This window comes from Limulus polyphemus, unplaced genomic scaffold (genome assembly GCF_000517525.1).
Source record: "Limulus polyphemus unplaced genomic scaffold, Limulus_polyphemus-2.1.2 Scaffold0, whole genome shotgun sequence".
Classification (NCBI taxonomy): domain Eukaryota; kingdom Metazoa; phylum Arthropoda; class Merostomata; order Xiphosura; family Limulidae; genus Limulus; species Limulus polyphemus.
The window spans coordinates 3,655,774-3,673,716 of NW_013665610.1; the positions used below are offsets into that span (position 1 = coordinate 3,655,774).

The 17,943-nt window shown below is 34.2% G+C and overlaps 1 protein-coding gene across 1 annotated transcript in view; it reads right to left on the minus strand.

Annotated features, from left to right (window-relative positions):
• Positions 1–6: 6 nt before the first annotated feature.
• The window catches only part of LOC106470777 (inhibin beta chain-like), a 21,078-nt gene continuing 3,141 nt past the window's right edge, over positions 7–17,943 (minus strand). Inside the window, exon 2 of the mRNA XM_022382443.1 lies at positions 7–1,956. Within this exon, the coding sequence (XP_022238151.1) occupies positions 1,106–1,956 (851 nt within the window). The 3' untranslated portion in view covers positions 7–1,105. The remainder of the gene's footprint in view (positions 1,957–17,943) is intronic.

Consider the following 17,943-nt stretch of genomic DNA (forward strand, 5'->3'; position numbering starts at 1 on the left):
TTTATATATATATATATATATAAACATACCGATTTTTTAACTATTACAAATTAATATTAATCCAAAACTAAACTTATAAATCTCTCTTTGTTAAATGATCTACTTTAGAGGTATTGATTATAAGTTAAATGATTTATTGTATATTTGATGAGTGTAGTGCAAGATATTAGGTGGTGTATTCTACAGCAATGCTAAGTTTTGATCTAAAATTATTCCACAGTCTTAATTGTTTTTGTTTTGCAATAATTACTGATCATAAACTGATCAGTAATTATGATCATTACTGATCATAAGAATTTCTAATATTCAATATCTGATTTCTTCGTCTTACTTATTAATAAGATTCTAAATATTGTGCCGTTAGGTGACCTAGAATGGAAATTGTCTTACTAAGACACTTGTAATAACTTTCGATAACAGATTCACGCAGGCAACATAACTAACATTAGCTGTGAACATTACAAATTTAAAAGAAATTTCAAATAGTAGGACTTTTTCTCTCTAGGTTCATAATCTGTTTTAAGACTCTCTTTGCTTAAGTTTGTATATATCTTAACCAGCTTAGTAATTAACGATATATAGTAAGTTTCCTGTTCTGACTTTGAGTTACTAATTATCAGCGATGCCATGATCAAATAAAACATTTTTAATATATCTTAAGAAAAAATATTTCATGATTGTCGGGCTTTCATTTGAATGCATAATACTAAATAAGCCATTTATTTTTGAGTACAGTTATAACGAGAAGTTCAAATATAAGAATTTACTGGCCTCTTTAAGCAAAGGCAAAATTCTGAATTTGTTAGACCTTATACCATGAACAGAAATGCGAGCAAAAACGTAGCATTGGAGATTAACAGAATTTTTTATCATGTTTAAAATAAAGGCACCACAAGCTATCACAGTAGGTCTTGGACTAATTCAAATATTCAAAATCACCCGCAACCAGAGCTGAGATTGGCCTCTGACCTACTCTAGCTCAGCAAAATATAATATCACTTTTATTTTTTGGAACCGAAAAACGAACCAGAAATCTTTCAGGTTATTACCTTTCAATTTATCGACACTACACTAGGACGGATTTTCAAGCTATTTACTGTTATTACTATGTGCAGCCACATTCCTCCACTTTCATATTTGGAAGATCGGCCTTGTAGATGTTTCGGTCTCCGTCAATATACACTATCGACATTTTTGTTAACTTTGTTGGAGCACAACAAGGAGTGATGGATGCAAATGGATTTTTCCGACGGTATTCATCTAAAACTTGAGAATAATAATAGCGATCCGGAAACAAGTCGGGCGTCCGTGGTGATCCACCACATTCCCCTACGCAATAATTAGCGCTGTATCCTCTGGGCCACATGATCCAATCATCCCAGTTCAGCTGTTTGAAACTAACCCAGAGGCTTCGTTTACAGCACTGAGTGGTGTGAGCGTTACACGTGAGAGCGTATCTCCTAGTTCTCCGTCGAGGTATGGGTTCTGTAGTTAATGATAAGAAGGGCCTGATACCGGACGGATGGTGATGCCTATGAGAATGGTGGTGTCTTCTTCGATGACCTCTCCTTCCGATCGTGTTAACACCAGTGAAAAGAACCGGTTCTACAGTCGAGCCACAACCGCTACAGTCAACAAGAAGGGTTAACTTTTTACTTTCTGGCTTAGAAAACCATTCTCGTACCGGAAGGAGTAAGTTGAACCTCTGCCATCCAAATTCAGACGAATCAACATCGTGGGATTGTAGCCATCTCAGGGTATTCACAGTACTGTTTGGGGTACGATCCACCTGGAATACATATAACGTTAGATTATTTCTGGGTGGTGTCTCATCTGAAGCTGTAGGAAATTTTTGGCGAAGTTGAATCCATAAATTTGCGGAAGCCACACGAAGCCGTTGGGAGCGGCTTTGGGGATGGTAGAAGTCTAGCAGAATATTTTCATTCAGTCTCTCACCTGCAAGAAACAAATTCTAAGTTTATGTATTGCCTTCACACTGACCATCGCAACGTACGCTTCTTAAAATAAAAATCTGTGTACGAGATAAACATGCTTGTTTGTTTGTTGTTAAGCACAAAGCTACTCAATGGGCAATTTGGGTTGTTTCCACCAAGGGTACCGAGTTTTAGCGTTATAAGCCCAGTGATTTACCGCTGAGCCACTGGGGGCTGGTATAAATATGAAGCCTTTATAGAAAATTAACCCAAAGATCTTTCCCATGGAACCTCCCAGTGGCACTGCGGTATGTCTGTGGACTTACAACGCTAGAAACCGGTTTTCGATACCCATGGCGGGCAGAGCACAGATAGCCCATTGTGTAGCTTTGTGCTTAACTATAAAACAAATAAACAAACTTTCCCATGGTAACATATGGTAATCTATACAGCTCCAGATCGCAACAATGTCAACTAGTTTTAATATGGATGTTCAACCTCCACGTAGAACATACCAAACACATATAAATAAAGTTTACGATTCTTAATTTAGCCGACATTACACTTTTCAGTTGTGTTGCTGATATTATGTGAGTCAGTAATTATCATAACTTACAGACTAAAATTATTGTTGTGAAGGGTTTTGTCTGATGTGCTGAGAAACTTACACCTGTAACTTCTCCAACAAGTTGTGAGGTAAGGAAATTACTCTAGAGTTAAATCTCTGAGTGTAGTTAAATAATAGATTTCGTAACTGATCGTTCTGGGGATTAAGTAGTTTATTCTAGTAAAACTGAAGCACTGAGTGCAGTGGCCTATTCCATAGATATGAAAATCCCAATACAATGTACTAATAAACGAGAGGAATTAGGTTTAAGTGACATATTCTAGGTTTGGAATTCCAAAGCTGGTATAATAGGCTAAGTAACTTGTTTTGAAGCTAAAACCCTGAGAATAATACATTAGGTTGGATGATCTATTCTGGGCCTGAAACTCCAAAAGTAACACAGTAAGCAGTGAAATATCATTCTAGATAGCCGAATAATCGAATTTATTTGACTGAGCTAAGGGAGTTAATTCTAGATTTGAAACCCTGATATTAAAGCAGTAGGCTAAATGAGCTATTTAGCAAAATCAATTATCTATTTTAAACGTGGTGAGTAGTTCAGTAGCTTATGTGGCTTATTCCAGATCTGAATTATCGAGTTCGGTGTAATATGTTAAGTGACATAATCTAGAGCTATCAGTGAAATACATTAAGTTAAGTGTTCTACTGTAGATTTGATGAATGTAATGCAATAGGTTAGGTGACGTATTCTAATACAACTGAATAGACGAATATCAAGCAATAGGATGAGACACTTATTTCAAAAGCTGAATAGTTGAGAGTAGTAGAGTAATTTTACTGACTTACTCTATTCACTGAATTACTAAGTCTTTACATATGATTAATTCAAATTAGGCTAAACACCAAATTGTGGAGATGAACCATCATGACAGATTGACCTTTACAATTAAAACAATTGGTCGCTTGAGTTTGAAGGATAATATATCACATACATCAAAATAAATAGATAAAATTTTTCAACTGGTCAATAATAACGATAACAAACTTTCTAAGCAAATTTGGTAACTATAACTAAATAAAGAGTTTGTTTGTTCCAGAATGTTCGTACAAAGAACTATCTGCGATAGCTATCCCAAATTTCGAATTATTTATTATAGGGAAGGCCGCTAGTCAATAGCATCCATTACCAGCTTTCGGGTGCTTTTGTACAATCGAATAGTGACAAAAGGCTCCAAAGTACGGAATAGATTTTTTCCGGCAATACGCCGCCATATATATATATATAGAGAGAGAGAGAGAGAGAGTTATAGATTTAGTTTTGATTAATAATTAAAAATTATCTATAAATTTGTGGTTTCACAGAAGAAATCCGAGTTGGTGCGGTCTTAATCACAAAATTACTTTACTAAATTAATCCAAATGGTAATAAAAAATAGTGGTTGCATAGTTCATGTAGATAAAAATCCCTTGCTGTTCCGTAGAACTAAAATCTTACGCACACACACACGTATATATATATATACTGATTTTTGTATGTATGTACGTATGTAAATGTAAAGTTCAATTTAACTTTAGAAACTGGTTTGTTTGGTTTGTTTTGAATTTCGCGCAAAGCTACACGAGGGCTATCCGCGCTCCAGAAACTGTAAATAGAACAGTTCAAAATGAGCTTCATAAACTTTAAGAATATATTTTTTTCATTCAAGAATTCCAATAATGACTCAAGAATTCTGATAATGACTCAAGTTTTGTGCACTATTTCAATTTCCAGCTCATTAAAGGACTAATTTTTCTTCCTTCTCTCTTTATGAAACGTACATATTATAAATACATTCAATTAATAACATATAAAAAAAAACATAGAAGCTACACATAAGAAAACACTGCCTAGAAGACCGTTCTTTGAACTAAGCTTGGAATCAAACTACAATAACTTTGTACTAAGAAAAAGCACTGACTACAGCTTACCTGTTTTATGCGCTATAAAACAAACTTAATTTTTTCATTATTTACGTACATATGACTAGCCCCCCCCCTAGTGGCACAGCGGTATGTCTGTGGACTTACAACACTAGCAACCGGATTTCGATACCCGTGGTGGGCAGAGCACAGATAGCCCATTGTGTAGCTTTGTGTTTAATTTCAAACAAACAAACATATGACTAGCAAACAGTTGCATACTTCCGTTCATAATGAATCATTATTTTATACTGTAAAAGCTCAATTTGAATTGGAAAGTCGCAAAACTATTATAACTTATGAAGGGTGGGGGTGAAGCGGGTGTCTATGTCCTAGGTGGTTAATAGTAACGTATTTTGCTCTTCCTGTAGTTTCGGTAGTGATAGATACAAAACCTTAGCAGCAAGTTAATTATTTCTCAGATGGACGAATAAAATTGTCTGACAATTAGCTTGTACAGCGACACCTTTGGGACATTATTTTTTAACACTTAGTAACGTATGCATTATATCATTATAATAGATAATATTTTTGTTAATTAAGTCAGCTTTTCAATGGTATTCTAACGTTTCTACTTACTTTCTTTTCAAGATCCACGAGGATTACACAAGTGGTTGATTTACTTTGAGAGACTTAAAAGTCCTTGTACAACGTAGACATTCTAACAAACTGTATACATTTCATTTAAAAAAAAAACAGCCACTAACAAAGTGTTTGCGCAAAATGTATCAATGTTGTTTTTTGTTTTTGTTTGTTACCAAATTATATTGCTTTTACCAAATGCTGTTATTGTATGATATGATATGTAATAATGCATAACCACTAAAAAAAAAAGTAAACGGTATTTTCACCTTTATGTATATTTATGTCAGATAAACTGATCTCACTCGCGAGAATACGAACACACAGTACATTATATTAAAATCAACAAATCACGTGACAACCAGAGCCGATATAATGTCGCGATGGAACGACATGTATCAGAACTATATTTCGATATTGTTTGGCATTTCGTAGGTAGTGTGATGCCACAGAAAGTTTTTCGCTTCTGGGAATGGTTGTATGTAACAGCCCTTTCCGACGCAAAATACTCATAATTTTGAAATCACAAAAATGTGTTAAGATCGTGCATTTAAAATTTCCAGTACATGAATATCCTTTGCATTTATTTAATGGCATTGAAAAACAAAGGAGCACGGATCAACTTGGGAAACCAGGACCATTCAGAAAGATACTTGCAACGAGTCATATCTCAGGCGTGATAAGCAAAGTGCGGCGTCTTTGAACAGGTGAAATTTGACGAACACAAAGGTCAATGGCATAAGCTCCATGAGCCCAAGCATCATAATCAAGAAGGAACTCCATCTGGAAAAGCTACACAAGTTATGTATACACAAGTTGCTCCCTTGACATATTTGTTCAACAGTTGCATACTTCAGGCAGCTGAAGAATGAAATGGTTATTCTTGCTTTCCATATGAAGGCATGGCATTCAAATCGCCGGATGTATGTGTATCCTGTATATGTATCCGGATGTATCCTGTGGATAACTGTGGAATCGGACTGTTGAAACGTGCGGTAGAAAACCGTCGTTTTTGTATATTAAATGGATTAGAGAAACCATAGAGAGGAGTGGTGAGCTTTAAACATGACAGCCTTAGAATGCAGTCTTTTTCAATTAAAACCACGCTGCATGACTATTATAAAGATGCATGGCTGACAGATAAAGCAAGAACGAATATGGAGGGTAACGACGGGGTGAGGCTCCAAAATCATTCTAATATAAGGTACTCAACATTTGTACAACAAGTAAACTAACTGTGTTTGTGATTTGTAATAACGCAAACGGCTGGGAAAGAAAAAAATTAGACCGATTTCTCGGTTTTTTGTATGTTTACGTCAGATAAATTCACGAATACAACGCGTGAACTGTGTATGTGAATTGTATTAGTGCAACAAATTTTACTAATTTTCTGACATAAACATTCATGTTCCTGGTTTTTTCCTGAAACAGAGAAAAAGCGTCAAGTGTCAAAATAACTAATATTAATTCCAGTGAAAATCCCTAACCGAGTAATTGTCGACTCTGGTCAAAAACTAGTGTTGTCAATTCAATGTCTCATTACAGCATATTTAGAAACATTACAAGGAATAAGCGATACACATTCTTTCGTTTAACATTGGATTTATGTTCACATTTCACACAGGCCCTGTGGTTAAGGCGCTTCACTCGCAATCTGAGGGTCGCGGATTCGGATTGCCGTCACCCTAACATGCTCGTCCTTTCAGCCGTGGAGGCGTTATAATGTGATGATCAATCCCACTATTCGTTGGTAAAAGAGTAGTCCAAGAGTTGGCGGTGGGTGGTGTTGACTAGCTGCCTTCCCTCTAGTCTTTCACTGCTAAATTAGGGACGACTAGCGCAGATAGCCCTCGTGTAACTTTGCGCAAAATTCAAACCAAACCAAACCACATTTCACCAACAAGCAGACACATCTATGCGCAGAATTTCACGAGTTCAATACGTGCAGATGACACATAGCCGGGTGAGCTAGGACGTGAGTGAGGTCACATCCCGAGCCATGCTGTAAGGTCGCAGAACATGCATGGACTTATCAACGGTCAGTCAATGTTTTGTGTGTGCTAAAAATCACCTCACTTGAGAATGACCTAGAATAATTTCCTTACTGCATCTATATTGTGAAAGCTTTAAGTCTGCAGAAACAAGGAAACCAATACACTTTTAATATGAATAATTATGATACATTTTCGATGCGCATGTCTAACACTATACTTAAAATTTCCGGGAATGTTAATCGTTATTCCCTCACCCACTCCCCTATCGTGTCAATATTAACGGCTTTCTTTGCAGCAACAACTACAGCTACTTCCCAAATTCCATTACATACTTGTTTTCTTAATTTATAAAAGCGACAGTGAAAATTACTATTTCAAACATTTAAAATAATAATATTTTTAAGAACTGTGATATGCATTCGCGCATTTGCCCATGAGTAAGCATGTAGTAAATATTTTTAACATCGTATTTATGACAAATAGTTCACCGATAGATTTTACCTTCTCACAGCTTGCACGAAAGCTATGCTTTAATAAAAGACACACGCGCAGGATATTACACTCATTGCCTTTTTTTCTTCTTCAAATATTAACAAAGTGTTGCATCTTTAATATTATAACGTGGAAGTTCCTTTTTGTTATAAATGTGTCAATCGATGTTACAGGTTCAATTACATTTTTGTCCCTACAATAGTTCTTCCACTACTCATAACTTCCAACTAATTAATTCTTCCACTACTCATAACTTCCAACTAATTAACTTTTCCACTACTCATAACTTCCAACTAATTAATTTTTCCGCACCTTAGAGCACTGTAGGAATAACGACCATCTACCCAATTCTTAGTTATACAGAATGTAACATTGCAGTACTCCTCATCTTTTGGTATAGAGAAAACTTGTTAATTATACAGAATGTAACATTGCAGTACTCCTCATCTTCTGGTACATAGAAAACTTGTTAATTATACAGAATGTAACATTGCAGTACTCCTCATCTTTTGGTATAGAGAAAACTTGTTAGTTATACAGAATGTAACATTGCAGTACTCCTCATCTTCTGGTACATAGAAAACTTGTTAATTATACAGAATCTAACATTGTAGCACTCCTCATCTTATAGTACCGAGAAAACTTGTCAATTATACAGAATGTAACATTGTAGTACTCCTCATCTTCTGGTACATAGAAAACTTGTTAGTTATACAGAATGTAACATTGCAGTACTCCTCATCTTCTGGTACATAGAAAACTTGTTAATTATACAGAATGTAACATTGCAGTATTCCTCATCTTCTGGTACATAGAAAACTTGTCAATTATACAGAATGTAACATTGTAGCACTCCTCATCTTCTGGTACATAGAAAACTTGTCAATTATACAGAATGTGACATTGTAGTACTCCTCATCTTCTGGTACATAGAAAACTTGTTAGTTATACAGAATGTAACATTGCAGTACTCCTCATCTTCTGGTACATGAGAAAACTTGTTAGTTATACAGAATGTAACATTGTAGCACTCCTCATCTTCTGGTACAGACGAAAACTTGTTAATTATACAGAATGTTACATTGTAGCACTCCTCATCTTCTGGTACAGCGAAAACTTGTTAATTATACAGAATGTAACATTACAGTACTCCTCATATTTTGGGAAGGAGAAACTGGATAATATACATAATGTAGCATTTCGGTGCTTATAATCTCCTAAGAGAGAGAATCTATTAATTATACAGAATGCAACATTGCAGTACCCCAATCTTGTGGAAGATAGAAAACTTGATAATGAAGTACGAGTTATTTCAACCATTTGTTATAAGATTGCGGACAAACTGTCAAATGCTAAGTCCACAAAGAAAATTAATTAAATTTTACACGTATGTTGGGCTTATAAATCTATTTTATACTTGTAAATGTTTACCCTTTTCAGGATTAAGAACGATCGAGAATAGAAATGTTTTTCTTCCCGTACTACCAATGTTGAAATTCCTATGTCTGACTCATAAATACAGATCACAAAGCCTTATACATGTAGTCATTACTACTTAGTCCTTATCCAACAATAAACATGTTCATACACATATGTAGGACTTAACAGCGCTTGTTTAATTATTACGTAAAATAGAATTTAAAATGAGATTAAAAAATAACAACACACGACATTTTGTTTCATCTGTTTTATTACATAAAAGTTTATAACGTTCAAACGCATCTTACGGTGACGTCGTATGTAAATCCTTATCTCTTAAAATCTATACTATAAAGCGGCTTGTGGCTATATGTATGTTTGTTTGCCAGTGACTGAAGTTTTCTAGCTCTCCGATCTCTGATCATCACGAAATTTTTAGAAGTTTGTGTATATGCTTTAGTGGGATTCGATCATCACGAAATTTTTATGAGTTTGTGTACATGCTTTATAGGGATTCTGAAATCCTTTACTTCATTCATTTTCGTATTTTTACGACTTTGACAGCCATTTGAATTTTCCCTTTGCTACTGCCTTAACGTCAGTGAATGACACAGACGCACACCGTTCACTAGAAAACATGAATTAAATGACATGTCTGGCATGGGTGCCTTTGTAAATATACATCAACCCTTTCATTGTTTTTCTTTTAAGACTACTTCTGTTTTATTAAAGTAGCTGTCTGTATTTTACGTTTATGTTCATGTTATTTTCATATCATATAACTTTTATGTTTTGTTGTTTTTGTTTTTTTTTGCTTTAGAAGTCTGTATCTTTAAAGTCTCGATAAACAAGCGACGGATCACGTCCACGTTCGCCCATTCTGGGCGACGCCTGTGTTCAACTGAATAATATTTTTTTACGGTTAATTAAAATGTGACAGTGTCCATACACTTTATGTACAGTGAAGGTTGGAGTCTACAAGAATATAACGTCAGTGAAAATTGTTTTTGATTTTAGAGTATACCACTTCACAAGTTTCAAATAGATCAGTTCCCTGTGTGCTTTAAAGAAAAATTAGGAAAACAATGTAAGTACTTCTCAAGCAGTAAAAACTGTAACTATTGTTTCTTTCGTTTCCTGCGCGTCGACTAAGTCTTCTTGATTGATTACAATATCCACGTGAGAAGAAAAGAGTAACATGGAAAAATCTTTGAACGATGTCTTGATGTGATCGGAATGATACATAACATCTTCCTTCCAGAAGATCATTATACATAGAAAATCTTTATTACTGCCAAACGTTTCTGTACTTTCAAAATTGTTATGCAACCTTTTGTAATCTCACACCAGAAGACCACAAACTTCCACAAGCGCCCTGAGACAGCGTTTTGATATCAGAGTTGACCCTTATTAATCTTGCATTCTAAACTGAATATCTTTATGTTTTAGCTATAGCATACGTGATAAGAATCGTGAGTACATGCTTCAAAAGAAGAACAAATTTATTTGTTTTATAATTATAATGAAATATTCGTACGTTTTTGTAAAATATCTAAATTCCTTTCAAATCACCAGTTGGAAAAGCATTGCGTGTTTACTGAAAATAAAACTAGATGTACTTACACAGGGTCCTCGAAGTGTTCTCTTTCAAGAGTAAATAAAAACCGAAATCAAGAGTAACAAATATTTCTATTTCTTGCTTTCGAAGTTTATACGTCATGCTGTGTTGTAGCTTAGAGAGTGCATAATTCTTCCCGTGATTCTTGGCATGTGCACCTTTTACTAACGTCACGACAGTGCAAATTGCAACGTTAAGCTTCCCTTATGTGACGTCATTTTAGTGTCTACTGACTGACTGACAGACAACACATTACCATAAAGTGGTGCGAATGGTTAAAACAAGTGACCCCTCCAGGCGACCTTCGGCCTCCTTTCGGGCAAATTAACTATGATATCACATATATTTTAGCTTGTTCAAAGTTTATTGAAATAATTATAAGTTTGTTGTTTAGTCTTCCGGAAAGATGAAAGTTTTAAAGCAGAAAAAAGATTTCAAAAAAAATTTAAAATAACTTATGAAAAGTGTTTAGATTTTAAGTGATTGATTTTAAATTTCTTATGTTCTTAAGCTATTTAATAAAAGAATCGCCAATGAAAACTTACAATTGTCTTATACTTCTTAATCCATTAAAAAGTTCTTGACCAAGTCTAAACGTTCTGTTAGTTGAATTATCCATATTGATACGTGTGTAATAGAACATCAGGTAGAGAGATTAAAAATAAGATCAAAACGTTCACCACACCATATGTTGCATTACATAATTGTAAAGCACGTTAAAAAACACACATCCCTGTGACGTCACGTATAAAACACGAACTACTAACATAAATACAGACCAACCCCTTTATTATACTTATCAAAGGCTCCTTCTTATTTTGCATAATTTCTCATTTGGCATTACATTTAAATTGTTGTTATTTTTATAACAACAGTTTAGGCTGTTGTTTTTTGATTTTTTGTTTTTTAGTGGTTTTCTGTATCTTTAACGTCTTGAAGATTATCCATGTTCTTCGCTTCTGGATGATTCTCACCAGCACAAGAATTGTTACATTCTACACATTCTATGCTATAAATTGTACATTATATGTTATAACCTATGTATTCTATGCTATAAACTATTCATTCTATCCTATAACTATGCTTCCTATGCTATAATATAGCTTTTGCGCAACAGGTATAGTATTAATTTTCGTAGCAGAAAAGTAAGAATACAAACTTACCCTACATGGAAAGTTTGTTCTCCTTTCCAGCCTCTGCCACACTCTATTTAATACAACCAAGAGAACAGGTATAAAAAAGGGAGGGCGCATCTCTCTTTCTTGTTCCTAAGCCCTATCAGTAATTAAAAAGCAGGAAACCCAATCCTTTTTATCTCTAGATATTTTTTTATCAATCAGCATTTCTTTTGAATTGCAAATAACCTTAGCGTTTGGTAACAAAGCTTTAATGGTAACCAGTTTTTTTCTATATATATATTTTTTAATTTATAATGTGTCGAAGTTCAGTTCATATACAGATCATTACTTTTTCCTAAAAAGTTTGACTTTGTAAACATTACCTAATTTTTTATCCACCACTTTAAGAAAAAAAAATTCCCATCCCTTTCTGTGAGGCCCGGCATGGCCAGGTGGTTAAAACGCTTGACTCGTGGTCATGCCCACCCTTTCAGCCTTGGGGGCGTTATAATGGTACGCTCAATCCCACTATTCGTTGGGTGGTGATGAATAGCTGTCTTCTCTCTGGTCTTTCACTGCTAAATTAGGAACGGCTAGCGCAGATAGCCCTCGTGTAACTTTGCCAAACCCTTTGTGTGTAAAAGTTTTAGAGAGATTGTAACCTGATTAACCATTTCACTTCTATTGTATTTATTCAAGATTTCTTCTAATTTATCAAAATTGCACCCTTTGGGACTGTTTGGAACTGATAGCCCTTTGTGAAGCTTTGCGCAAAGATTCTGAAACAATACAAAAAAATAAAGATAATTATAACTTCCACAAGCAATCTTAATTCGTTATTATTATCATATAGATTTTAAATGTAATTTCAAATTTAATATGCTGACACCGATAAATCTAATCCTTTTAATTAACTCAAAGTGAGTTTGTTTTTTGTTTTTCAATTTTAGATTTAGTGTTTAAAGACATCTTTGAAACTTACTTTAATGAAAATAAAGTTGTGATTGAATTCCTTTCCTATAGAAATCCCAATCCTTATTTTCATTGTGGTATAATGAGTAAAATTTCATGACCGGAAGTGAAAAGTGACTAAAATAGTTATATTTTGTATGTTTATGGACATAATTTGGGGACTTTCTAAAATTGTGTTAAGTTATGTGAATTAGGAGGCCAATCTAATCATAGGAAAATCAATAACATTTCATCTTGCCACTAAAATAATTTATGAGTGTAAAATTTTGTTTGGAACTGCCTTTAAAAGGTTTATTTTGGTTTCAACTTTTAAAAAAAAATGCTTCGTCTATACAATGTAAAGATGGTAATAAAAAATCAACACCAGAAAAAATAAAAATTGACTTCTAACAATTATCTTGCGGGGTCATGCATCCGAAGATCCGCTGAGGCTCGAGCCCCAATATATCATTGAATACGCTCCCCACTCTCAGCTACGTGAATATGATAACTGTGTTGCTGACTGACTATGCCTGAACCTTGGGAGCCCTGACCATTTAGCCCAATTGTCACATAAGGTGGTGGGAGCGTTATAATGTGATGGTCAATCCCACTATTCGTTGGTAAAAGAGTAGCCCAAGAATTGGCGGTGGGTGGTGATGACTAGCTGCCTTCCCTCTAGTCTTTCACTGCTAAATTTGGGACGGCTAGTGCAGATAGTCATCGTGTAGCCTTGCGCAATATTCAGACCAAACCACATAAGGTCCCGGTCAAGTTCAAAAAAGTTCCGTGTTAATGTATTTAAGCAAAACATGTATTTATTAAAATTGTTTTGTTAAAAAAAGATAAAAATAAAAAAAATAATAATAACTTAGTTTGAATGATATGTATAAGCTCTGAAAATTGCAGAATTAATAAAAGCTTGAAGTGTGCAAAAATATTGATATTAGATGCGGTCTCTCCTCCAAATTGATGAAAATCCTAAAATACAGTTTAAATATAACCGCAAGTCTGAGCAGTGGTCGAAGACCTACTGTCCAGATTTTTCGAATAATGTGTGTTTAATTGGGATACAAAATTATCATGTCTTCTTATATTAACTGGCAAACTTGGAAGCATGATCTTTTATAAAATAAATCTTTAAAGACAATGGACTTAGGGAGATATTATTTTATAAAAAAAAATAATAACGTGGAATATTATAATAGAGTGTAGGATTGTCAGGGATCATACACGCCTTTAATTTGTCTGGTCAACCTTAATACGCCTCATTTATGATTTCCCTTGTCGTTCTCTTTTCTCTCTTTTACAAATTTTGTTAAACGAGTAGGAACCCTTGCTAATTTTATGTTTCTGTGTATGTGTAAAGATATATAGATAGATAGCTTTCAAATCTTTCTGCGAGATCTTTAGATAATAAGTTTTTTTTTAGCTGTTTTCCTTCTTCTCTTGTTACACGAGTAAGACTCTCTGCTTGTTTCCTTGTAGTCTGGCCGATGTCTTAGTTTCCCTTTTCCCTGGTGTCTGTAAACTTCCTGCAGATAATCGTGATCAAGTTGTGAATTTATAATTAATGTGCGTTAAAGTTATGGATTTTAATTCGCACTGCTAGTTAAGGAGATATTATTTGATGGTTTTGTCTTGCTTATTTTATTGGATAATTTTCGAACGAGAAATTTTGTTACTCCTATTTTTTTATTTTGTGTTTATTTACACGAATTTATAAAATCACCTGTAACTAAGTCTCAGTGCTTAGTTTCTATAGAGAAAAATATAAGTTATTGAGGCTATTGTTTGAGGTGGCGGTGGGGTAATGTAGTACGTCATTTAAACATCGATTCACAATTTTACTGGGGCAGTCTTAAAATTCGTTATAGCGTTTCCACCTTTGGATTTAAAAATAAAATCCAAAACGGGTTCCAGATCTTAGATGTGGAGAAATCCGGTAGAAAATTAAAAACTAGTAAACCTGTAACTTTTCACATTTGATGGGAAAGCAGTACAAAGTTTTAAGACTTGTTTGCGTTGGTTTTCTTGCACTTTTGAACTTAGAGCTGACCGTTATATAAATGAATTAGAACTTTTTATGAAACTTGATCAAGGAAGATTACGAGTAACAACAAAACTTTACAATAGTTTGTGCCAAGTAACTCCTGAAAGAATTGATATTATGTTTTCGAGTACAGATCTGAGACAAATTACCATTTGCTTTGCTGAGGGTTCTATAAGTCGACGTCACTTTTCTAAAATGCAATTTACAATTTTTTGAGTTCTAGTCCTCATTGATCAAGAAGAGACAGATCTAACAAGAATATTTAGGTGCAGTTTAATGAACATGCAAAAGCTGTAGTTATTTGTAAATCAGTTCTGACACCTGTCATGTATTGATTCAAGAATAAAACAGCTTTAGAGATTTTTTCTTTTAATTTTCGTGTCTTATGATTATTCTCCAAAAATAAATTATCATGCTCTAGCACTTATTTTTCCCAGAAGTCCCTGTTTTTCTTCCTCTCCATCCATATTTTTTTGCACATAATTATTAAAAGATACAAAAGCCACATGACTTTAACTGTAACAATGCAGATTTCATTACTGTAGCTATTCTTTAGCTATGAAATATTTATGAGATGGGTAACTGAGTATAATCTAACGAGCTTTGAGACTAGCTTTAATAGCTAAGTAATCTATTTAGTTGCAGCATTTAAAGTCAAAAGCAGCAAAGAAATTCTGGTTCCTTTCTCCTGCTCCTTCCCCCTGTGGCTCTGCGATAAGCTTGAGGCCTCAAACATTAAAATTCCGAGTTTTAGTGTTAAAAGCACATTAAACATTAATTGTGCATATTAACAGAAGCATACTAATTTACATGTAACTATTCAATTAGGTTTCTTGTACTTGTTTGAGCACCTGAAGCAAACTTCTTGGTACATTTTCTGAATTACTAATTTGGAGGTACTTTTAGTAACTAAGATTTAACTTACACATAGATTAAAATAAGATTATCACAAATGGTTATTCTTCATCTCATGTGGCACCTCAGCCCCTAACGTCGTGTACTTGAAGAATTAATAACGATTAATTTGTGCCGAATTTTAAGATATCAAAGATTTGTTAAACTGAATATTCAACACGACGTCTCATTATTCGGTTTTTTCGGCGTGTTTAGCCTAGAATGTTTATTTAAGTAATACATCATGAACCTAAAGAAAAAATCAACAGCTCACAAACTCGACACAAGAAACTATAGAAAACAACAAGTCAAATCTTCGACGATACCCCAGACAACGTACGTCCATCTTCTACCAACCAACATCCACTAGAGGATACAAATTACCAAGAACATAATCAAAATCATCTATCAATCAGCAATCACCATTTGACTCACAGAAGTATCAACCGCCAAAAACATCTATAGTCACAGAACAAAAAATCTTCTTTCTACGGCACCAGATTAAAAATATCCTAACTACAAATGAAAATCATCAAGAAAATGATAACATATCATCAGCAGAAAAGGCAGCTATAAAGAACTCCGAAGGAACGCCAATCTAATCATAAAAGAATCAGACAAAAGAAAAGAAAAGGTTTTGTAGTTTTAGCCAAGATAAAATAGAAGAACATCTTCAAGACACTTTCACCTATACTACATTAAGCAAAAATCCAACCAAAACGGTTGAAAAAGAAGCCAAAAAGATACTCAAACATCTAAAAGAAGAAAGTGCTTTATCAGTGAAATTAATAACAGAATTAAAACCCTCCCATAGCCGTATACCTGAACTTTATGGAGTCCCTAAAGACCATAAACAAAATTTACCTTTAAGACCCATAATGTCAGCGTATGACTCTGCAACAGAAACCATATCCTGATTACTTGATCACCTGTTTAAACCATGTCTAAAGTATGTTCCATCACACTTAACCAATACTAAAGACCTATTAGAAAAGATACACTTTTGTACACAAAGAAGATGCACTGACTCCATTTTATTTTCCGTAGACGTAATCGCCTTGTACCCATCAATACCCATAGAAGAAGGCACAGATAGCATCATTAACTTCACATCTTCACTTGATCAACATACTTTACCAGGGAACATCACATTAGACACCATCCGCACAATGCTCAATTTTGTCCTACATAACAGTTATTTTATATTTGGTGATACTTTGTACAAACAAGAGAAAGGAGTAGCAATGGGTAACAGAACAGCAGTCACATTTGCTATAATATTCATGCATACACTAGAAACCAAAGCCTTTGACACATGTAAACAAAAAACAGGTTTAATATCAGATGTGTGGTACAGATACATCGATGAAATATTTAGTATTTGGAATCGTGGAAATGAAACACAGCAGTTTTACTATTTCCTAAACAACTTCCACCCCTCAGTCAAGTTCACACTAAAACTACCCAACGCAGAAGGATACTTAACCTTCTTAGACGTAACCCGAAAAATCCAAGACAGACAAATACGCAGCTCCATACATAACAAAGAATGCAAGAAACCGATATTTCTCCATTACAAATCACACCACCTAGAACGAATCAAAAGTGGAACCATAATAGAATAATTAAAGAGAATAAATCAAAACTGCTCCACACCGAATGTCATTCAAACAGAACAAAATGACTTTAAAATACTGCTATTACGAAACGGATACTCTGAATACTACATCGATACTGTTTTCAAATCACAAAAACAGCAACAGACCAAAACCAAAAAAGACTTACACGAAAACGCCAACAATGAACATTCTTTTTATAAACTATACAATCACAAACAAGATTCGTAAAGCCATTAAACAATCCCAACTGACAATCAACGTAACACAAAAACGGGTAAATAGTGAAAAAACTATTTGTTCACTCTTCATTCACACAAACAAAATATACCAAAAAACAATGTTACACCAGAGAAAACGGAGCAGGATTAATGTGCCACATCAAAAACGTAGCTTATCAAATCATGTGTAATATATGTGGAGACACATATATATATAGGAGAAACCGGAAGACCTTTCCACACACGCATCTCAGAACACATCAATGCGCTATATACACATAACCAACACAAAACTGCTCCAGCAGAACATTTCCTACAGAAACATAGATCTCCAAACACAGAAAACCAGAACCGATTTAAAGTTTGTATTTTACAAAAAAACAAAGATTTTAAATAGAGAAAATATATGGAAGCTATACTCATTAACGAGAAAAAAAAATGAACATAGACAATGGATGGTACATGTAACCAAAACACCATTCACAGAACAACAAATTATATCAATACATTTTACACTTATTACT